Raw genomic sequence first — 24523 nt, forward strand, 5'->3', positions numbered from 1 at the left:
AAAGCTCTCACAATCTCAACAGAAACACAAGGGAGACACCAGCAACCGCCATGGGAGAGGTGCTGTATAGAGATAGTTAGTCTCCGCCTGCTAAATAGAAAAGAGTTGCCACTTTAAAAAGGCGCCCAGTTAGTAGAGGTGAGCAAAGACTCACCCAAAGGTGTGTTTCTGTAGCCATTACCTTGGGGATCTGGACAGAGCCTTCACTTCGCTCAGCTGGGTCATACCGCTCTTCTTCACTGCCATCTCTTCGATCATAGTAGTCCTCATATTCCCTGAGACTGTAGTCAAGTCTCTCATCATAAGACCTATATGTTCCATTGGCATCCAGGTCTTCATTGATTACATACTCCTCTCCAAGAAGGTCCTATCAGGATAGAGGAAAGTGAAGGAGAAGTGGAACACTACAGAGACCCCTTGGGTGTTCTGAATTCCAGGAACCTCATGCAATAGCCTCTGGACCCCACTTTCCTTACACTGGTTGACTGGTTCTTCTCCACTGCATGATTGCATGGTATTTCCCTTTCAAAGAAAAGAGCTTTTGTTCAGCTAGTTCTGGAAGGGCTGGTACACACACAATCCAAAGTGAATGTTCTAGTGACCCTAGAAAAGAGCAAGCCTCAGGCTTATGCTTCACCCCACAATCTGCACAGAACATACCAGAGCTGTTCTCACTATTCTAATTAGGATAGGAGATGCATCCTACCAAGCTTGGGAGCCGGGCATGCAAAAAGGAGCAAAATAGGAGGGGGAGGAAGCGACAGTCTGCTCAGCAGCAGGGTCAAAGAGTTTTCCCTCTTACCTCATTAAAGAGCTGGGTACAGTTGCAAGGTAGAAGGAAGCCCTTCAACCCAGCTGCTGCTTAGCAGATGATCACTTCCTCCCCATCCTAACTTGCTTTTCACTCACGGATGATTGGAAAACAGGAGCATGCACAGCTCCCAAAGTCAGAATCGTGTGAACCAGCCTACAGTATGACCCAACCACTACATGTGAATATTTGAATGCAAACAGACCCCTCATCACATGTTGAATAGATTCCCTGTAACTAACAAATGTATATCATGGCAATACAAATGAAAATGCATAGATTCACACCAGGAGTTCTATGCATGGTGGGATGCAGTGCATGAGCTCAAGGTCACATGCTCTGCCCATTTGTAGAATGTGCCCGATGAGACTGTGTGTGAACCAGCCCAGGGGATAAGAGAAGGAGCAATGTGTTTAAACCACAGGAATGTAAATTGAAGCTACATGTCAAGGAGAAAAGTGCATCGATTCCTTTCTTTTCAAAGAATAGTAGTTTATTCCCATGTTTATTTCAACAGTAAACAGTATTTGCACTGCCAGAGAGAATAAACTAGCAATATTCCTCTTTGTTTCACACACGGGCTGAGAAAGAAAATTAACAGCTTTCCTATACTCCCTTGCATTGAATAAGAGAGTATAGAAAATGTTGCCTCTGAAAAGGACACTACCCAATTGTTTCTGCCCCAGACAGTAGGAACTACACTTTAACCTAGAACTGTTCGCACTGTCTCTTTCAATCATCCCAGGGGAAACTGCAGTAAAGTACAGCTGCATTTTCCCAGCAATAATTGAAAATACTGAACTACTATTGGTCACATGCAAAACCTACTGGGATAGGGGACTCTCCAGCAAAAGTTCCCGCAGTGAGGAAATGACACATTGCCAGTTCAAGCATATTCCATCAGAGACATTTCACAATAAAATAAGCCTGCAGCGATGGTTGTGGAATTTCTTTTTGATATGTTCGAGAAGAGGTTGGGTCTCTGATATGGATGCTGCATAACAAGTCAGCATGGAGCAGTGACCAGAGAGCTAGGTGGAAAACCAAGTTCATTTCCCTGCTCAGCATGAAGCTCACTGAAGCTGGAGACAGACAATAGTCTGTTGCAGAGGGATAAAGGCAGTTTGAAAGAGAGACACCTCTTCCTCTGGAGCATGCCCGCTTCCTGCTTTTCCTTCTCTAAACATGTTCTGCAGCTTTTTGACCCACTTCAAATACAATAGGGTGGGTCAACAGAAATATGTGAGCGGAACACAGAAACTGCTGCCTCACTTAAACCACTTTCCAACACTCTTGAGGTGCTGATAGATGTAATAAAATAGAGTTCACAGAGCATCCTTCAGCTGTGGGGTAAGCCCTTTGCTACATACCAGTGTACATACCAGTGAATCAAATTTTGGCTCACTCATCTGTCTTGCCCCTCTTCCCATGCTTTAGATGAGCTGTCTGCTTTTTTTTTTAAAGCATTGCATTAATGTTTATCCATGTATCTGTTCATTCATCACCTCCGCCCCCCCCCCCCCACCCCCGCACAAAAAAAAAGCTTTTGTGAAAAACTGATCCAGGGAGTGGGGTGTACCATAGCAGTTCCATGCACTGCTGGATTTTGCTAACCATTTGCAGAACTACCCCCCGCCCCCTCAGAACTTAACCCTGGAGAGGAACAGGCATGTTTGAAATGAACACAATGAAGAGGCTTAGAGTATAAAACAGCCTCACCATAACTTATGTCTGTTTTCTCCCTTAAAACTATTGTTTGTGTCCAACCTTGGTAATTTTGGGCAAGTCACTCTCTCTCAGCTAAGCTGCATTACAGGATTATAACGATGGTAAAATATTTATCTGAACTGAAGAAAGAGTGGGGCATAGATATCAGTAATGTCAAATGGAGGTGTAGAGGATCGTCTTAGGGCAAGGTTTAGGGATACTCCATTCATGAAGTCCTTTTCGCTTCCATGATTCACAGAACTGAACATAACGATGAACATTAGGGACGTGCACAAGCGGGTTCATGCACTCCCGGGAAGCGGGTAGGGGGTTACCTTTAAGGAGCAGGGAGGGTGCCCATCCCCACCCCTGCCACTTTCCCTCTGCTGGTGCTGTCTCAAAAAAATGCTGCTGCGGGACTGCTGTGTACCTCCTTGCAGCCCCAGTCAGCATCGTACCGGAAGTGGCCAGTGTGTGCGTGACGTGCATAAGCGCACCAGCCACTTTCAGTACGACGCTGACCAAGGCTGCAAGGAGGCACGCAGCAGCCCCGTACCAGCATTTTTAGAGACAGCGCCGGTGGGAGGAAAGCAGCAGGGGGGATGGGCACCCTCCCTTCTCCTTAAAGGTAACCCCCACCACCACCTCCGAACCAGTCCAAACACCAGACTTTCGAACCGGTTCAGTGGTCCGTAAATGGACCACCAAATTGCTTCATGCACATCCCTAATGAACATAAGAAGCTACCTTATGCTGAGTCAAACTACTGGTCCATGGAGAAAAGTACTGCCTACACTGACTGTCAATGGCCCTCCAGGGTTTCAGACAGGGGTCTTCCCCAGTCCCTCCTACCTCAAGATACCACTGAGCTACAGCCTTGTGCCCCCACAACATTAGAAAGAGTGATGCAACTGATCTACACATTAAGAAGAAACATATGGTGCAGCCTCTCAGGGACTGTGGCACTTCAGAATGCAGGTAGACAATCATATGTCCAAATACTCCACAGCCTCAGACATCCCTGCATGCAGAAACTAGGACATCAGGAAGGATGGGCCAGAATCTTCCTTCTTGACATACCCATTTTCTATGAACACGGAGGTTTTTTAAAACTTCTAAGAGTGTTCAAACGTATGATTGCTCTTCTGCACTTTGAAGTGCAGGATCCCAGAACGGATGTTCCACATGTTGTAGATCAATTGCATGCACCCCACTTCCACTAAATCCATGAATCTTGGCTCTTAGGCTTTCCAGTCTTTCTCTCCATCCAAACCACTGCCTCACATTCTCTTCCTAAGTTTCAGGAATTCTAAGACCCAGATTTGAGGAAAGAAAGAACACCATTCCTGAAAGAGATCAAAAGTCCCCTACCTCATAGTTGTCAGTAAGGTTAAAGTTGACTGTGACAGTAGTAACGGTAATGGCTCCAGTCTTTGCATCAGGACTCTCCTCCCAGAGTTCAGTTGCTGCTTTTGTAGGAGTAGCTCGTGCTGGAGTCTCGTACTTGAGAGTGGCAGAGAGGAAATAAAATATTAAAGGGGGGAATTTCACCGGTGCACTGTTTATTTGTTATTATAATTTTAGCAGTGCACATTCAGCGCCAGACGCATTATTCAAGGGTTAGAAATATGCAAGCAGCCAAAAGCCAACAAAGGTAATCTTGGTGTAAGAAACGCTTCAGGCCTGATGGAGCTCAGTACCTCGAAGTTAGAGCAGCTAGAGCCATCCATGCCTCTGAACCTAGTGGATTCTGTTGGGGCTGAATATAAAAAACAAACTGTGATCCTGAAGCCCACTGGCATGAAGGTTGCAAGATCTCCTGAGGCCCAAACTCTTAGGAGGTAGCACTTGACAGCTAATGGGTGGTGACTGATAGATCAGAGAGTGGAGTATTATAGAGCAAAGAAACCCAATGAGGAGAAAAGCAACAGATCACAAAAGCACCATTTTAGGGAATGCAGCAGGAAGACAATTTCTCTGTTTCAGATCCCATATGATTTTATCCTTAGGAGCATGTATATATTTTACGATTATGAGGTATAAAAAAACCTAACAATGTCAAAAGCTTGGAAAATACACTGGGTTTTATACAATTTAATCTCAAACATATATGAGGGGAGAAATTTTTAAAACTAAAAAGCGGGGTATATTTTATAATAAATAAATAAAATACAGTCAAAGGTAGACCTCTGAACCTTGCTATGAATCTTGCCCTGTCCCACCACATTGCTAACATTTTCCCTCTCCAGAACCTGAAATGACATCTTGACAGGCTTCCATAACTCAACTGCTGTCATCCCTTCAGGTGTGGGTCAAGTCATATGACTGAGTCCGAGATGCCTAAGTCCATATGAGCTGTGACAAAAGGGACAATAATATTTTTTGTGTGTGTGATTTTCTGTTAAAATGTGTTTGCTAAAAGGTTAAGATGGTTTTAAAGATGAAACAAAGCATATAGTTGATTGACAGGGTATGGCCCCTGCACGTAAGCAGGGAAACCCCTGTTAGAATCTTGGGGGAAAGGCGGTTGGCCGTTAGAAAGGAAATGCTGAGGGCTTGAGAGCAAGAATACGGGCTAGGGCTAGAAATGAGAAAGTCAGGGTATTTAAGGAGAATGTGGGAGGGAAGGGCAGGAAAAGAATAGGTCAGTCAGGATTGTAAAAACTAGGGTGACAGAAAAGAGAGGTTACAATTTTTATTTCCATGAAAATAGAAAAATAAATAGAAAATAGAAACAAGAAGTACTTGGTAACTGTATAAGTTATAATATAATGTCATGTTGTCCACAGCTATGCAATCTTCTTACACTAGCCCAATTTTGTTTATTGCATAAGTGTTGCATTAGGATGTTGGCCTTGGTTTTCAGTTAGTGCGAGTATCTTATCCATAACACACAGCTAAGGTACCAGGTTAAGATTGCAGACTCAAAGGTGCAGGTTAAAGAAGCTCCTGAGTAGTGGCAGTGGATATTTAAATTGTGATAGGGCTGTTCTGCCACGTGAGCAGTTTTTAATTTTTGAACAAGTTGGCTTTGGAATGGCAAGCCAGTCTCATGAACACGCCGACAGGCTCGGCAGCTTTGCAAAGGTGTCTCAGGATGCAGCAGGGTGTAATTGCATTGTATGCCATGGTCTTTGCAAGACCAGTTAACGATGCCAAAATCCATTTTTAAAAAGTCAATGTTTGTTGACCACACTATATTTAAAAAAACCCAACAGTTTGTGTGAAATGGCCTCACAACTGTTTGTGAGCAATTGCACAACACTCTTGAACCTCACTCACAAGGGGATGGGGAATGGAGAGAGACAGGAAGTGCCCGTGTCAGGGCAGAATGGGCAGGCAGGTGGGTGGCAGCTCTTCCCTGGGAAGAAACTGGGAAAGGAAAAGCGGCAGATGTTCTTTCCTTGCCAACACTGAGCAGCCCTGCAGCTGGAGCTCAGATCCCAGAGGGAGGAACTCGGCCAACTGCTCCATTTGGCAGGAAAATGGTTCCCTTCCCTCTAGCCAAGCCAAGAGTGACTCACTGGCAGGATGAGCTCAGCGTCCCCCTGACCCATATTTCACAAGACTCTGAATGTTGCTCGGACTAAAAAGGGCCAGAAGTGGGAGAAAGCCAGGTGGGCAGAGGGCAGGAAAATACAGAAAGGAATAAAATGAGCACAGGAAGCCTATGTCATGAAAGTTGGCGACTGCGGGGGTGGGGGGGAAGACATGAGATTCATCTTTCTGCAAGGAAGCAAATTTGGTCCGAATAATGTCTGGGTTTGGGCTGAGGGTACTGACCAATAGTTGGAGGACACAGTATAGTTATGCTAACTTTTCCAATCCACCAGTACGCTGGGTTAGAGGGTCATGCCACACAGCTTATGAAGTTCCAATGGCAGCCTCAAGGCAGGTCCTGGGGCTGATACCACCTGCTTCATATCCCCTAAACACACCTGGATCCACTAGCCACTCCCACCTAAAATCTCAACATGGATATATTCTAGTCTTCTCCCAAAAATTCAACACAATTCTCTCTCTTTTCCTGAGGATGCTCTTTGGTGAACAAAATGACCTTCCAAGCTTATTTAGGCTGTTTCATGTTATACAGCATCAAACCTGGGCTTTCCATTGAGCATACACATCTGGTAAATTCCAACAGTACCTGAAAATTCATGACTGTATGATGACTGTACCTGAAAATTCTGTATGATGACTGTAGGATGACTGTACCTGAAAATTCATGTGTTTCCAATGTGTATTATTGCATCTACACTTTACATTTTTAGGTGTATGCTTTAAAAAACACAAACCTTTAAGCATACATCTTTTAAAAACCCCACCAATGTGTGGAGAGGCCTTTGGCGGTCCCTAGTGTGTTTACACAATCAGTATTCAAAGGCTGTTCTCAGGGATGCTGTTCTAAGAAAATCACTCCTGAATACAGGAATTCCAGCATGTTTCAGCCACAAACGTTCCTAACTTCCTTGGGTTATAGATCACTCCAATTTTCTATGGAACTGAGAATTCCATCCACCAGAAGGGGGGAAACTGCCATAATTTACATGATCATTTAGACTAGAATAAAGCAGATGAAAATCACAAGAAGTTACAAGGGATTGTCAATTATCTTTCAGTTCATTTCATCCTCCTTGAACGTGTACAATCAAATCAGTTGATATCATGTAAATTCAAGGACTGTCATCAGACAAGGTGATTATATCAATAGGCCACACAGATTGGCTTTAGGAAGTGTGGTCCACAAGACCATGGCCAAAAGCTAGCTTCTTGAATCTACCCATATTTTTTTTTATTTGCACTCTGAATTTCACATTTCAAAAGGTCTGCCCTGATAAAAGCCAATGACATCAAAGCAGGATGGAGCCAACTGTAAATCTATGCTGAAATTGAGATTTACCAAGTAGCTGCTGTAACTTTCCACCCATCTCTCCCCCCACCCCCAGCTGTTGGATTTACTCAGGAAATTAGATTGATCAGGCTCATTGGCTCTTTGATGTTGAAAATTACGAGCAACTGAGCATTAAAAGCTGGTGAAGGTACAGCCAGGCACTTGGGGTAGAGAATCTGTCCCTAGGCATGGAAAACTCACCTTTGTCAGATGAAAGGGGCTTGTAGTCAATTGGCACCAGTGGAATCAGAAGCATGGAGGTGAGCCCAGGGATCCCAGTTCTCCTAAAGTCCATAACCCTCAAGGTCAGAGGCTGTTGAACATGGCTCCCATGACCTTATGACTGCCCAAGAAGAGGCAGTCAATTGAAAGCCATACACACAGAAGTGGCAAGCACTGATCAAGCAGTTCTGCCTGATGAACCAATTGTGATAAAGCAGGAGAAAAGCTGTGAGTTAGGCAGGTTAGGCAACACATGTGGGTTAGGCGGGCAGAGGTTGTGAGTTATTAGGCCAGCAGAGGGCAGTTAGTTGCACTCTCTACCTGGCCTGGGACTGGAGTGGGCGAGGACGTCTCGGGCGATTCCTTGTTCCTCTTCTTCTTGCCTCTCCCTCTCCTTTTGCCCTTGCCCTTTCCTTTGCCCTTGCCTTTCTTGCCCTTCCTGCGGGGAATATTCTGGATGAGGGGTGGGTCAGGAGAAGGGGGGAAACAATGAAGGAAAGGGAAAGGGGGAGAGAGAGAAAGCAGGCACTTGAGAAAGAAGAGACACCTCACCATACCCATGGAACACCAAGAGACACCACCCTCACACCCAGCCACCAGGAACCCATTGCCAAGAGACAGATGGGTAGAGGGGGACACAGTATCAACCCTTGTAGGAGCCACACACAAGAGAGATCCTTCACCCATCAGACTCATCCTTTTTCTTTGCATTCATCCCTTCTTGCTTTGATGAGCATTGAACCAAGGTACCTTTCTGAGGTAGATAGCTTTGATCTAGTGGCAATGTACAAAGTCCCCTTCAGCCTCTACGCTCACACTCGGGCCCCATTCTGTCATTCTCAGAGTCCTGCTATATGCCTTTGGGATCACCCAAACTCCACCCACTCTCATGTGTACACTCTAGGTTCTGCATTGGCCCCTTTCTGCAGGCTTTGGGTCCACCTGATGGAACTAAGTGGATGCAAGCATCCCATGCATAGAGGCTATTCACACATGTGTGCAAAACTGGGCTAAGGGAGCCCAAACCAGTTTTGCATGCGTGTGTGAACCGCTGGGATAACGGTGGCAAACCCGCCTAAGTAGCCTCCCTCTAAAATGAGGTTAAGGGAGCGAGCACTCCCTTAATTCATTTTTTTAAATTGTGTGTCATGGCTACTTGTTGGCACACTCGGGGGTGGGGGTGGATACCAATAATGCACTGCGCATTCGCACGGTGCATTACTGGACCTCCTGGGAGTGGGGCAGAGTGGCACACTGCGGCATGTCCCGGCACCCAGAGCTGCCAGGCAAGCCGCCGGTTGTCTGGGCGGACAATCTGCCTCCCCAGAGAAGGCATGGAGATTGTCTGCGGGGAAGGTAAGTTAAACCCTCCTTCCCTGCAGATCGCCCCGGAGCTTTTCACCAACTGTGAGAAGAGCTCCAGAGCCTACTATTCCAGTGCAAGATCCAACCAAAACAGGAAACAGCAGAGAGCTGTGTATCAGGATAGTGGCTGGGTGACAGATGCAGTTTTAATCACACTGGAAAGTGTGTGTCCTGGTTCCAGAGATCCACTTTCCCAGGCAATAGGTTAACATGAATTGACTTCTCCCCACAAAAGTCAACAAGCTCTGCTTCATCTTTTGGGTGACACTGCAACTGCTCTGCCACTTCTCCATCCCCTGCCCCCCCCCACCTCTCCCTCCCCCCAGTAAGCAATTTAAGAGGTCAGGCTGCATGGATTCTTCAGTTCCTTTAACCATTTGTGTGCTTACTGAAGCTCTGAATTTGAGATGCCTGGAACTGGCATGACTGTTATCCCAAGGATATTATCATTATTGGCTCACATGCTGCATGGTGTGATGAAGGCACTTACAGAGCTACCTACCCTGTTGTGAGGCTCTAGGAAACATGCCTGCACTGTTGTGGAGCTGGACTCTTCTGCTCCCACTAACTGTTGCACAATCACACATCATGAATCTGCTTCCATTATTCGCAATGGAAGCAGCATTACAACATGCAGTTGCACAACAGTTAGTAGGAAGAGAACGGCCTGGTTCCACAATGGCACAGGCATGTTTCTTAGAGCCTCGCAACAGCAAAGGTGGCTCTGTGATCACCTACATTATGCTGCGCAGCAGGCGAGCTGTATCACTTGTATGTATTACTTTCCAACAAAATGTTCTCAATGCTGTTTACATAGTAAAAAGAATGAGAAGGTGGTTTCCTGTCCCAAGAGGGCTCGCAATCTAAAACAAAATACAAAGGAGATACCAGCAAATGTCCCTTACTACTGAAGAACTGAGCATAATTAATAAGCCAGGTGCCAGCTCTATCCTCAGGGGAGGTTTTCTTCATTGGTTAAACCAGTGGGCCCCTGCAGAAGAGATCAGTCCATGACCGGTGCCCAGCCTGTTCATCCCAGGGGTTCTGGCTACAAGTGGGGTCGCCTACCTCTTCAGGATACTGGGCATGCAAGACATAGGTGAGGGGCAGGTTGCAATCAGGCATATAATGCTGGCAATACTGTGCTGCGGCTGCGGGATCCGGAACAATCAGCAGCTGCTGCAAGTCACCCTGAAGGGGAGAAAAAGAAGAGTGAGCATAGCTCATCAGAATCTCTTTTGTGAACATGTACCTACCACATATACACATACACAATTGCTGGAGGCACAAGCCATGCGGTTGTGCATGTATTGTCAATGTCTATTGGTAGCACATGCATGCTCATACATGTGCATATCTATGTGTGGACTGCAGTGCTGAATGAGGAAAGGAAGATGTCAGAGAAACATAAAAGAAGGAAGCTTCTATCTTCTCTTCAGTAGAGTTGCCAACCCTCCAGGATTGGCCTGGAGCCTCCAGGAATCAGCATCAATCCCCAGGAAAGCTTGAAAAGTGATCTTGGATATTTTAATGGCATGATACTGTGAAATATATTGGAAAAAACACTGGGGGGGGGGACCGCAGGGGCAGCTTCAGTCAGAGTTGGCAAGCCTACTAAACACTTCACATACATTCTCTCAATAACCCATTACAGAGAAGGAAGTGAGGTGAACATGAGGGTGTATAGATCTCAAACGGCCATCCTGTGAGCTGGATTTGAATTTAGGGAGGAAGTGTTCATAGTTCACGCTCTTAACCACTATGCAACTCTCAGGATGAAGTTACCCTATCTAATAGGAGTGCAACAAAAATCCAAAGCTATCAAGGAATATGCAGATTTCAGCTGCAGGCCACCACAGGGACAGTCACCAAGATCTTTCCAGTCCAGGGGTAGGGGCTTCAATCAGTTAGCCAGCCTGCAGGGCCTGGTAAACTGGATTTCTCTATTTCAATGGCCTCAACCTATCCTTTGAATTGGCCTAAAGTCCTATACCCATCCACATCAATTCAGCTCCAATCCTGACTTGATTGTCCTATTTGCTAGCAAAGCTACAGTTCTTGGCCTACACCACCTAACCTCTCTTCTACAGCATTCTGCTCCTGTTCTTCCTTGCCTGCTCTTTGCTCTCATGCAGAAATGGCTCCCAAGACACCAAAGTGCTTCCATTTGCCCAGCTGTGAAGTTCATCTCGCTCCTAAGTAGATTGGGTATGGACCTAGCAATCAACTAATCTGCAAGTCTCTGAGCCACACTAGGATTTACTGCCTTTTGGACCTTCTCCAGAGAACAACTATTCAAGAAACACAGAATTTTTCCTCCAGTCAATCATACAGCCTAGCAAAGGGCTCTGTGCCATCTGAAAGCCTGCATACTTGTACACGAACAGACATTGGTGCAATAAAGAATGTTGAATCAGCCTTTTTGTCTCTTTTATTGCCTGGGACCAGAGTGCCAACAACTATCTATGCCAAACTATTAAGAATGTGTATTTGCATGCACACAAATACACATTCACTTGCAGCTGGACATGCCCACGCTCCCCCTGCTGAGCCTGTGAGATCCCAGCCAGGCCTGGTGCACAAAGAACATTTGCTCCCAATAAATCATCTCATAAAGTATGGCCAGTGGGCCTGCTTCCAGCACAGCCCCCGGAACCGCCTGCTCCCACCTGCTCAGCTGGGACCTGCGGTCATTCTGCTCCCAGCATTCCTTTGGAAAGGGAAAGGAAGAGAAATCAAGCAGCAAGATGGAGAGCTCCAGGGAAGGGGTGAGTCATGGCCCAAGGAATGGGGTCGGGTCAGGACAGAGAAGGCTAGATCAGGCAAAGGGAGCCATCAATTTGGAAAGGAAGTCACGGGGAGGAGCAGGCAGGATTAGGAGAGTGTCCAGATTCCCACACACGTAACTAAACAAAGAGAATATACATACACAAACACACACAAACTCCAAAACATTTGCATACCTAAGTATGTGCATTTAAAGGAAAACAAAACACTATAGAGTCAGTATCTGTTCTATACAGTTACACAGAAACAGGCATTTGCACTTATAAATAAAACATCTTCTAGCCAGCTTTCCATCTCTCAGGACTGATTAGTAGTAGTAAATTTATTACGGGCCTTAGACCAGCTTAACATTTAAAATAATACATTTATAATTTAGAAGATATTCAAATTGCTAATACCGGTACAAGCTCTACAAAGTTTGGATGCAACAAAACAAAACTTGGCCACATTTATAGAAGTAACAGATTTAAAATTTGACAGCAAAAAATCCAAGTAAAATTGATCCGTATGGCCAGAAAGATTCTTTAAGAGAGGAGCAATAAACTTAATACGAGCATCCCTATAAAATTGACAATACAGAATAACATGAACAACTGACTTTATATCCCCTGAGCCACAAGGGCAACGACACAATGCATATGGAACTTGTTTATATTTCCCGTCTAGGAGTGCAGAGGGAAGGGCATTCAAACGAGCAAGGGTCAATGCTCTCCTAAACTTAGGTAAAAACATATGATCTAAATATTCAGCAGGTTTGTGGCTGAACTTTTGAGAGCCTATAGAGATTCCCCTTGGTAGTCCAGGACTGATTAACACTAGGAGGTCATTCACACAATAAAAAAACTGTGTTCTGCCCAGGTTTGGGAGCTGTGTATGCTCCCAATTTTCAGTTATGTGGAAGCAAGGTAGGAGGAGAAAAGGTAGTAGGAAAAGCGACCCAGGTTCTCCTCCTACCTTGCTTCCACAGAACTGAAAATTGGGAGCACACACAGCTCTCAAACCTGGGTAAAACACAGTTTTTGAATGTGTGGATGACCTCTATGCAGAGGCGTAACTATAGGGGGGGCAGGGGGGCACGTGCCCCGGGCACCATCTTTTCTGGTCACGTGGGGGGCGCCACCATGACAAAAAAAAATTTTTTTAAATTTTTTAAAAAAGATTTTGTTAATACAAATGTTTCCTGCTCAGTGCAGCAGCGCTGCAGCAGTCAAGGGAGCGCGTCGGCGCCCCCTCTCCCACAAGCGGTCCCTTCTGCGCCGCCCGCGCCCCCCCCCCATTGCTTTGCTAGCGCCTGGCGGCCAGTCAGTGGCCTGGCTTGGCAGCGGCGGCGGACGCTTGTGAGGAAAAACCTAAGTATAATGTAGTATGTTGGGGGGGCGCGGGGGGCGCCATTTCAGTGCTTGCCCTGGGTGCCGTTTTCCCTAGTTACGCCTCTGCCTCTATGTAATAGAAATAATCATGCTTAGCTCCAGAATCACCTGTTGCACAGAGGAGGAGGGGGAGGGGAAGGAAAGGGAAGGGAAGCTGTTCACATGACACAAGCTATTTGGGGGAAACCTAGGCAGTTCACATTGTCTAGATCACCAGGAGCCCTCCAGTCCTGGGTGGCCCATCTCCTGTATCCAGTTCTTTACTGACTGTTCATTCTATCTCGGAAGGTGATCGTGTGCACGATCACCCCAGGTAGCTGGGCTCCCGAATGGCTGGCTGCCATTTTAGGCAGTAAGCCAGGGGGAAGGAGTGGCTGCACAGAGCAGAGCAGCTGCAATAGTGAGAGAAGCCACTCCGCTGCTCACACTTTGCATTATGGGCTCCCGGAGGACACATTACAAGTTTCCCCCCTCCCACCAGTGTTCTGCCGCTTGCTATCCCAGGGCTCGTGTGGGTGCACAAGCAGCAGAGTTTAGAGCAGGGGCGCACAACTCAAATGCCACAGTGGGCCAGAACCAACCACGACTTGGCTTGCAGGGGCCGAGGTCAATTTTCAGTTCATTATGACATTAAAATTATTAAAAAACATTAATGGAAGCAACTATTAGTTACTCATGGATCTTCCCCCTTGTCAAAGGACCCACAATTTTAACCAAGGAGAGTGCCCATAAAATAGGCCCTATCCCTGCTCAGTCAGTAGGGCACCTGGAGTGAATGCCAGCCCCAAATAAATATCAAGTCATCTCCTCTTCTTCCTCAATCACAGTTGATTTTAAGCTCCAACTCTAGGCATGCAGTCCTTGAGCTCTTCATGGATCCTGCTGTTAATGGTTCCTACTGCAGGATACTCCTACCTTGGGGCCAGCAAAAACGTTCCTGTGGGCCAGATCTGGCCCTGGGCCTTATGTTGTGCAGACCTGGTTTAGAGGAACCTCATGCTTGTCTGCAGGGAGACAGGCAGGAGCTTGCCTTCCCACCAGCCCTCTCCAAGCCCAGGTAACCTGGTGTGAACAACCTTACACAGACTTATTCAGTGAACAGAAAACACTAATGGGTCAATGTAAGCACTGAATATGTGACAGATTTGTGACAGGGATACTTACAGGTTTTAATCCTGAGCACAGCAGGGGCAGTGACAATCAGAAGGCCAAGAACCAGGATCTGATACACACAGCAATTTCAAGCAGCCTTAGGGACCCTGTGGTTTAACTCTCACTTCCCTCTTTCTGCAAGGCTATAGGTCCTTTTTCCTCAGCAGAAAAAATGATGCGGGCTAGCTAAGGATCTAGAAGTGCCTCGCAAGTTATGCAGCAATCATGTTTGCTGCAGATACTGTAGTACACTGGTCTTCCCTGCAATAAACTCAAAGTGTAGAGGGCAGATGTGCATCCTTTAACACATGGTAGACATTTGCAGGGGAGCCCTGATTGGCTAAGGCCCCCTGGCATATGTTAACTGCATTTTTAGGGATGCGCCACTGCCTTTTATAATAACTATAACTATATTTCCTCACTTGCACAATTGCATCTCTCCTTTTCCCCGCTCCCCAGTGTAAGCTCCCTAGTGCTTTTGCCTGGAGCACTCAGATCTGCTTCTGGAGGATTAGCTGCATTCCTTGCTAGAATCAGGAGAGAGGATTATGAGGGAAGTGTGATGGAGCAGGCATACAGCCTAGCTTGAGAACATTCCTCAGAGTGCCTTCCCTATACCACTTCCCAGTGAGCCCCATCACTACCTTCACAGCCCTGCTCAACAGACTGCTCTCACACACCCCCTCCCAAGCTGCTGGGCTGAAGTTTCCAGGCAATGTCTCACCACCACCATTACTCAACTCCCTAGAGGCAGATGGCCCTGGGCCAAGGTTTTCCAAGAGCCACAACAAGGGGTGCTTGTTCTCAGCCACCCCCAGAATCCAGCCCAGGCGCCTTCAAGGACCTTGTGCCCTCTGACATTTTGTGCCTAAGGAAGGAATGTGGGAGGTGGCTGAAGTGACTCTTCTCTGCTTCTGGAGCCTGCTAAGACCAACGTAGTCTCATCCAGATGGGGAATCCCTGAAGTGAGCTCAGGATTTTCCTCCTAAAGAAAAAAACAAACATCTCAAGCAGTTAAAGGTGCTGTGCATGTGCTGCAACTTTACAAGACTGCAGAATCTTCTAATTGCATGTGACCACTCTCCCTCTTCTGCCTTTCCTCCTGCCTCCTTCTCTTTCCCTTTCCTCTGGCTCCTGTTTCTCAGTTCACTGCTTATTATGCACTCTCTTCTATCTTCAACCTTCCCTCTGGGCTCTCTGGCCTGAGCTTTTCTATCTCTTGGAACCTCTTCCCAGACTTCAGACTGTTCCACAGAACTACTCCTCTCCCTAAGGCTATTTAAGGTTTTTATCTCAGCCAAACTGACATCTTTCCCTTTCTTCACAGAAGTTGGATTGCAAACATTCTGACAGCTTGTTCCTAGAATAGTAGAAAAGTTCTTGCACAACATTTCATGCCCTCTCATCTGCTCAGGGGCATAGTAGATGAGTGAGTTTGTTTGTTTGTTTGTTTGTTTGTTTGTTTGTTTGAAACATTTATATACTGCCCAAAACGCAAGTCTCTGGGCAGTTTACAAAAAAATAATAAAAAGAGATAAAAAGATGTAAAAATTACAACAATTAAAATTTAAAATGTTAAAACAATAAAAAAAACACAATTAAAACAATCCATATAATTAATTCTCATAGACAGGATGTATGGGGATGTGGCAGAAAGGAGGCAACTGGCTGACAGAGGGGGAGACACGTGCAAGAGTTCCAGCAACACATCCTGAGAGCACCGGCAACCGTCGCCGCCCTGAGAGGAGAACGGCCGGCGGGAGGAGGACGGCCAGTGGGCGAAGCCCCGCCATTCTGAGGAGGAGGACGGGCAGAGGGAGGAAGACAGCCGGTGGGCAAAGTGGCGGGAGGCAGTGGTGGGACGGCCTGGCCCTGGCCCGCCAGGGTGAGGTGGCAGGGGTGGGCCCTCGCCCGCACACCGCCGGGAGGAGGAGGTGGGAGGAGGAGGCAGGAGGCGGGAGGCGGCAGCGGGACAGCCTGGCCTGGGGGGATGGTGGCAGTGCGGAGTGGCCAATCGGCTGGTTGGCCAGCCAAAAAGCCGGGCATGCCAGCGTCAGGGGGTGGGGGAATGGCTGGGCCCAACTAGAGGCGCAGATTATCTGCACCCGGGCCCGCTAGTATTTAATTAAAAAGCCTGGGTGAACAAATGTGTCCTGACTGCCTTTTTAAAAGTTATAAGAGATCGGGAGGCTCTTATTTCAGCAGGAAGTGTGTTCCAAAGCCTCAGGGCAACAACAGAGAAGGCCCGTCCCTGCGTAGCCACCAGACGAGCCGGTGGCAACTGCAGACGAACCTCTCCATATGATCTCAATGTGCGGTGTGGCTCATAGCAAAGAAGGCGTTCTCTTAAATACCCAAGGCCCAAGCTGTTTAGGGCTTTACAGCTTATAACCAAAACCTTGTATTTTGCCCAGAAACTTGTCGGCAACTAGATCTTTTAAGATAGGAGTGATATGGTCTCTCCAAGATAACCCAGAGACCAACCTGGCTGCTGGATTCTGAACCAACTGCAGTTTCCGGACTATGTACAAAGGCAGCCCCACATAGAGCAAATTGCAGTAATTAAGTCTGGAGGTGACCAGCAAATGTACTACTGTTCTGAGGTCATTTATCTCAAGAAATGGGCACAGCTGGCATATCAGCCAAAGCTGATAAAAGGCACCTCTGGCCACTGCCTCAACCTGGGACACCAGGGAGAAGTGTGAATCCAAAAGTACCCCCAGACTACCTGTTCCTTCTGTGGAAGTGTGATCTCATCCAGAACAAGACTGCGTACCTGTTCCTTCTGGGGAGGTGTGACCCCATTCACAACAGGCAGATCACAATCATCATCCAAGTTCCGACACTGCACAATAAGTACCTCCATCTTATCTGGATTCAGCCTCAGCTTGTTACCTCTTGTCTATCCCATCACTGCCTCCAGGCAGGCATTTAGGGAGGTTATGCCTTCTCCCGATGATGTTGTCATGGAGAAATAGATTTGGGTGTCATCAGCATACTGATAACACCCTGCCCCAAATCTCCTGATGATCTCTCCCAGTGGTTTCATGTAGATGTTAAACAACATCAGAGACAATACGGAGCCCTGAGGGGCACCATACTGAAGTTCAGTTTTTGAAGAACAACAGTCCCTGAGAGACACCATCTGGAATCTGCCTGAGAAATAAGAGTGGAACAACTGCAAAGCAATGCCCCCCACCCCCAACCCTGTCAGACGCTCCAGAAGGATACTGTGGTCGATAGTATCGAAAGCCGCCAAGAGGTACAAAAGGACCAACAGAGTCACACTTCCTCTGTCAATTCCCAACTGGAGATCATCCATCAGGCCGACCAAGGCAGTCTCCACCCCATAGCCCGCCCAGAAGCCAGTCTGAAATGGGTCTAGATAATCAGTTTCCTCCAAGACTACCTGGAGTTGGCAGGCCACCATCTTCTCAATTACGTTGCCCGACCACGGAAGGTTGAGACAGGCCTATAGTTGCTCAACTCTGAGGAATCCAAGACAGGCTTCTTCAGAAGTGGTCTAATAATTGCATCCTTAAGGCAAGGAGGCATCCTGCCCTCCCTCAGAGAAGCATTTATGATCTCTACTAGGCCTTCTACAACAACCACCCTGCCAGATAGTATTAGCCATGTCGGGCAAGGATCAAGAGAACAGGTGGTAGGCCGCATTGCTCCAAGCAGCTGGACACCTCTGATTCAGACACTGCAGTAATTGTGGGGTCTAAATCCAAGTCGGCCCGAATACAAAAGATTTTATCCACACAAAAAATCATTAAATATGTCACAGCAGGTAATAGATCATTCCAAATTCTGATTCAAGGGAGGAGGGGCACTTACTAGCCCTCTCACAACCCTAAACAACTCTGCTGGACGTGAACTTGCAGATGCAATACTGGCTGAAAAGAAACGCTTCTTTGCCGCCTGTATTGCCAGAGCATAGATCTTCAAATGTGCTCTATGCTGTAACCTGTAGGCTTCGAGTTGAGTCTTTCTCCACTCGTGCTCCAGTCATCTACCTTGCCGATTCAGCACCAGTAGTTCTTCCATATACCAAGGGGCCAATTTTGAAGTGGGTCGGAGAGGACGCTTAAGAGTGATCATGTCTACTGCCCTGATGGCAGAGATCTGTGATCAGAGCCTTTAGCAATAGCAATAGCAATAGCACTTACATTTATATACCGCTCTATAGCCGGAGCTCTCTAAGCGGTTTACAATGATTTAGCATATTGCCCCCAACTTTCTGGGTACGTTACCATTTTACATTTTTACAAAGAGCAGCTATGGGGTGATTTGGATCAGGGCCATGGTACTGTGGAAGGGAGGAAGTTAACCTTCTCCCCCCACCACCCTTGCTTTTTTTTCTAAAGGTGTCACTATCATAACCACAATGTCATATAGATGAGCTAACCTTCTTACCCTGAAATAGTTAATTGACTCCATGGACTAGGATGGCAATGCCCTTTTGCAGGCCACCCTCCTCATTCAGTATGGGTTGCCTCTGCCTGCCTGCAATAAAGTGCAGCTCTATTTCCATGAGAATGGCTTCAATATAAATCTGGCAGCAAGTGAAGGTAAAGTTGTACTGTTGAGTCGGTTTCAACTCCTGGCGATCACAGAGCCCTGTGGTTGTCTTTGGTAGAATACAGGAGGGGTTTACCATTGCCTCCTCCCGCACAGTATGCAATGATGCCTTTCAGCATCTTCCTATATCGCTGCTGCCTGATATAGGTGTTTCCCATAGTCTGGGGAACATACCAGCACAGATTCAAACCGGCAACCTCTGGCTTGCTAGTCAGGTCATTTCCCCACTGCACCACCAGGTGGCTCTGGGTAGCAAGTACAAGCATACAAAGGCAAAGACAGAGCTCCCTGAACCATACAGGCAGCAATGCGGAGCAAAGGCTGGAAGCAGAGGGGAGCTGTGCAAGAATCATTGGCTTTTCATGCACTGGCATCAATTTTTATTCCCCAGGACATATAGCTGGGTTGCAGGGCAGAACAGGGCATCTGGGTTCTGTGAGGTTACTGCAACAAAGCAAGAAGTCAGGGTGGCTCTATTTGGCCGCAAGACTTGCCAGTCCAGAAGCCACTCAGCCAATGGGATTCCTAGCAAGCACACAAAAGGAAAATGTCATGACCAGAATGGGAGGCAGAGAGCTGGACTCAGCTGCAATAATAAACAAGGCTGGCACCATTTTAAAGTCATGCATTTGACAGACATGCACCCCAACTAACATTTTCCTTGGAGAGGCTAAGCAGATATGTTCTGGCAATCTAATTTGTCTGAAACACTCTTCGAGTGTCCATGTGCATGAAGGAAGAGGAGGTAGATCTGAGAACTGTGGACCATCTTCCCTACCTCGAAAACATCCTCATCCGGCCGGCGTGCCCCAAGCAAGGCAGTTCCCTCAGTGCTGACAACAGGCTGCATGTCCCGCTTCAGGGGCAGTGTTACAGGGTCTTCACAGTCGACGCTCAGGGACACATTCCCACCTTCCACACTCAGAGCAATGCGATGCCACCTGCCGGGGGATGGGACATGTCAGCAATGTGGTTATTAACGGAGACAAAGAATTGGAATGGTAAACAGGATACTAGGTACCTGGACCTAACTTTCTTCCCAACAGAATGGGTTCAGGTGGATTAGTGAAGCATCGCTTGGAGATGATGCCACTAAAGCAAAGTATTCCATCCAGGACAGAGAACGCTTCTACACTAGAACTCTGGAGAGCTGCCACGGCATGCCTTTCTGCATCATTAGCTAGATGTAGAATTTAAAAATGGAGGGACCACACTGCATGATATTATCCAGAAATGCCCTTTTCCATGGCCAAGGTCCTTCTGTAAAGTTCACTCTTAAGTAAATACCATCCAGCAAAGAGCCTTTGCAAAGCCTTTCCTGTTTGCATGCCCTGATCATTTTATCGTTTCCCATTGACTGGGGCTGAGGGATTAGTAATGGATACAGTTTCTTTTAGTTGCCCCAATGTCCAGGGGCGGATTAATGCATCAGCAAGACAGTCACTTGCCTATGGTGGCAAATTATGAGAGGCCGCAAATTCAAGGGTCAGGGACAAGTTAAATCTTAAAAAATAAAAATTAAAAAATCCAGCACCGCTGCACAGCAGGGATGGTACCAGAGACAGGGGGCGAGCACCTGTCATTTGGGAGGCAGGAGGGCTCAGGGAAGGAGCTCTTGCCGCCGCTTCCGCTCCCGCCGCCTCGGTCTCCCCTGACCTTGAGTGTCCACCCCCCATTGGCCGCCCCCCATCTCCGGTACCATCCCTGCAGCTGAAAAAAGGTGTGTGTGTGTTTTGTTTTGTTTTAAATTTAACTTGCCCTCAACCTCTGCCCCAAGCCCTCAAGCTGGGGTGGCAAATCCTTTTTGCCTACAGGCAGCAAAAAGATTAATCCGCCCCTGCCAATGTCAGTTTCTGTTTCTGTGCAGGGAAGAAAGGCTTTTGTTCCTGGTTTCCTGGCATTTTTTTTTTAAATTAGATTTTTTAGCAGAATAGCACTATTTCACTATGAAAAATGAAAAGAAAAATGTGAGAGGTAACCAGTAATTAATGCTCCCCCTCCCCCCCCACCCAATGAAACAGAAACAGTTGGGGCAATTGATACAGGCTATTCATTTCTTAATCCCTCAATCCCAGTTCACAGGAAACAATAGAACAGGCAGGCTCTGCAAACAGCGCACATTTAATTAAAGGCACAGAAGCCCTGAACAGTCTCAATAATTTAACAATAACATTGTCTGCATGCTCCATAAGCTGAATGAGCAAAGGCTGGCCATTCCAGAAAAAAGGGGCTAGTGTGGAGACAACTCTAGGCAACTCAAGGGTTCTACAGGTGCAGCTTCTCCCAACAGTATTGTGATGACATGAGCAAGGGGCAATGCTGAATCCCAGCCTTACTCAGAGATCTTAAAAGGAAAGTTCTGGATGAATCAATCACAATAACACTCGATTTTAGAACAGTGAAAATCAAGTTTAGGGCTGGCCTGCTTATTAGACAAATGGAACAGAACAGCAAGGAACTATGTATATGCAACCTACCTCAGCTGGGTCTCAATCACTAAATAACCTGATGGATATGTACTCTCTCCCAATGCGAAGGTGAACTTGGAGGGGCAAGTGAGTCAAGGGAGAATGTGGGAAAGTAGAGATATGACTGAGGAGGAAGAGGAGAAACCCCAGCCGGAAGTTCAGCATTATCCTCCTACTGCCATCTTTCCACTTGAAATCACTTCCCCATCTATACAGGTGTTTGGTGGCAATCTGTGTTTTAAGTCAGAGGTCTGATGTGAGCATGTATAACTCTTCCCTACATGGAAGTGGCCTAGAGGGATCAAGGAGAGAACAGGGTGGGAGGTGGGGCTATACACTGTTGGCATGAAGGAAACTGCGATTTACAAGCTATGGGACTGTGGGCTGTTTTCCACTTCTTTTTATTTACTGTATTTGTATCCCACCCTTTCCCCATGCCACTCAGGGAAATGTACATGAGGTTATCCAATTTTATCCTGTGAAGCCGGCTAGGATAAGAAATAGTGACTTTCCCAAGACCACCCAGTGAGCTTTATGACAAGTGAGTGGGAACCTGAACCCAGGTCTCCACAGCCAAAGTCTCATAAACTATACATTACACCACCCTTTGGCATATGGATTTGAACTAACCAGTCAAATCCTAGGCTGAAGGATTCCAGTTATTACTAACTTCTATGACACTTAACAGTTCTTATCTCATGTATCCTCACAAAATCCCCATGAGGTAGGCTTAGAATTGCCATGCTCCCCAGAATTTTGGGTTTTACCCAGATTTTAAGCATCTCACCCAGATTGCTTAGCCCACCCAGATTTGACCGGATTTCAGCTTTCATTTTTTTTAAAAAAGCTAAGCTCTAGCCCTTGTAGAAGCGGAGTTATGGAGCAAAACGTGCAGTCACTATTCTGCTCAAAAATTATTTTCAAGCCAATTTATTTAAGCAGCAAATTAGGCACCCAGATTTGGAATGCCAGAATATGGCAACCCTAGATAGGCTAGGCCAAGAGAGCGACAATGAACTAGCCAAGACCACCCAGTGAAATCAACACCTGAGTAGGAATGTGAACCAGGATTTCCCATTACCAAACCCAACACTCAACACAATGTATCACACTAAGTTGATGAAACCAGTAACATTGAAGAAGAAAAGAGAATATTTGATTCTTTTTCACCCCCTTCCTGCTGCTGAGAGAATCACTGCCTGCCTGTGCCAGCCACCAGCCCCAGAGCGCCTGCGGCCACTGGCCACTGGCCACCAGCCAACCACCCCCCACCCCCTCCCCGATTTTCCAGGCTTTTGCCCCAGCCCCCACCCCCATCTGAAGACTGAAGAAGAAAGAGTAGACTCTCAGAGACCAGACTACAGAAGTGGAAAACTGGACGCAATGTGGGTGAAGCCTTAGACTGAGTGCGTAGTACCCATTTAACACACTCACACACCATACACACAGACGTCTCTGGAACTGTGTATTCCTGGTTTGTTTTTCCTGTTTAGAGGGAGGTTTTGGGTTGCAATTTAATTTTAAAAGTTGTGTGTTGTTTAGTTTAGAAGAAGTTTAAATGGGGGTTCTGTCTGTGGGAGGGATCCCCATTAGCTGGTACTAGTAGGTGGTTAGAAGGGTAGCATAGCCTTGTGGTTTTAAAAAACAATTCTGTCTTTTTTCCCATTCCAAATTTTTTTTTTGCATTTTTAAAAACAGAAGCCGTTTTTTTAAAAAAACATTTTTAAAAAACTCCAGCCCTCTGTGCCCATAATATATATAGTATCATTAATATGATCTGCCCAGGAGCCAACAGGCTGTGAATGGGCACACACTCCAGCCTCCTCACTGCGCCAATTTACCACCCACCCCCAACTTTGCTTTAAACAAGCAAAGCCTTCAGCCAGCCATCACCCCAGGCCAGTAGTCCAGCAGCAGCAGCAGCCTATTGTATTGTGTTTGTTCCCTCTCTAGTGCCCAGCCCAGCAGCCTACAGGCTCTGAGTGGGCAGTGGGCACAGACTCTAGCCTCCTCCCTTACCATTGCTGGCCAGTCCTCTCATGCCTGCCAACTAGTGTCTCGAGCGAGAGGCTCCATGGCCGGGGACATGGTGACCCCTCGACGCTCACATCTGGATTCTGAGTTGGTCGAGCAGCTGATCTTCTTGAAGGCCAACCTCCCCCTGCTGGGCTACCCCGAGCTGGCCGTGGAGAGTGGGTGACTTGCGTCACCCCCCTATACAGCACCTCCCATGCCACGGGAGCTTATCCCGACCAAGATGTGTCACAGTCTCTGCCCCTTACTGCTGCTGACACATCCAGACACGCACACAGGCACCGCCGCACTGCCAGCCCGAGGACGGTGAGATGGGGCACTGCTGCTGTGCTGGCACTCAAGGCTAGGACAAGTGAGTGTTCCCTGCATCAGGGAGGGGTTGTCCCAGATGTTGCTGAGAGAGGCTACAACTCCCATTCCCCACTGTTGCAATGGCTGGCCACCAGCGAGACTAGGGACAATGGGAGATGTAGTCACTCTCAGCAGCATACATCTGTGGATCCCTCCCTCTTGCAGGAGCATGTACTTGCCCAGTCCTGAAGGCCGGAAGGCAGAAGTGGCACACCATCCATCACAGAGGCAGGCTGCTGCATGTACAGGCACAGGAACATTTCTGGGATGCTATGTCTCACACATGCTTATGTCGAACTACACACACACACACACACACACACACACACGGGGAGCACATTGTCACGGAGGGTTTGCTTTGTTTTCAATGACAAACAATGAATCCACTCTCATTTGCAGCCAGAGAATCTATACTCAGAACACCTCAGAAACAACAAAATCCAGTACCCCATGGGCTTGTGGATATGGGAGTGGTTGGCACCCTATCTGCACTACACCACCACTCGCTCTGGGCCAACCTGGTGTCCCCCAAGTTGAGTTATGGTGATGCTGAAATCCCTATTATTCCCTATGGGGGGAAAGCTTAAAGATGCACAAACTTCAGAAATGCTTTTAAAATCACCCCTTTGCCCAATTCCTTTGAAATCTGGATGGTAGCATGCACCCATTGGGACACTACCGCTTGACCCACTCTTCTGCCCCCAAAACCCCTTTCTGCCCCAAATCTGCCCCAAAGACTTGCCAACTTCAAAAATCATTTAAAAATCAGCCCTTTGCCCAA

General features: G+C 47.1%; 1 protein-coding gene and 1 long non-coding RNA gene across 7 annotated transcripts in view; one reads left to right on the forward strand and one right to left on the reverse strand.

Annotated features, from left to right (window-relative positions):
- Positions 1-24523, reverse strand: part of COL5A3 (collagen type V alpha 3 chain) — a 167503-nt gene that overhangs the window by 110514 nt on the left and 32466 nt on the right. For 4 of the 6 annotated variants that reach the window (XM_053289670.1, XM_053289675.1, XM_053289674.1 and 1 more), the window contains exons 4-8: positions 19668-19830; positions 10065-10187; positions 7953-8084; positions 3890-4021; positions 182-367 (exon numbers count right to left, since the gene is read on the reverse strand). In XM_053289670.1, coding sequence (XP_053145645.1) covers positions 182-367; positions 3890-4021; positions 7953-8084; positions 10065-10187; positions 19668-19830 — 736 coding nt within the window. Of the gene's footprint in view, positions 1-181; positions 368-3889; positions 4022-4806; positions 4975-7952; positions 8085-10064; positions 10188-19667; positions 19831-24523 lie in introns of those variants that run through there. The other 2 variants (XM_053289671.1, XM_053289672.1) reach the window with 2 other exon arrangements.
- On the forward strand, positions 5085-11414 carry LOC128342413 (uncharacterized). The gene is made up of 2 exons (XR_008314966.1): positions 5085-6648; positions 7138-11414. It is a non-coding gene; the product is annotated as an uncharacterized LOC128342413 (long non-coding RNA).

Source organism: Hemicordylus capensis, chromosome 2 (assembly GCF_027244095.1).
Source record: "Hemicordylus capensis ecotype Gifberg chromosome 2, rHemCap1.1.pri, whole genome shotgun sequence".
Lineage (NCBI taxonomy): Eukaryota > Metazoa > Chordata > Lepidosauria > Squamata > Cordylidae > Hemicordylus > Hemicordylus capensis.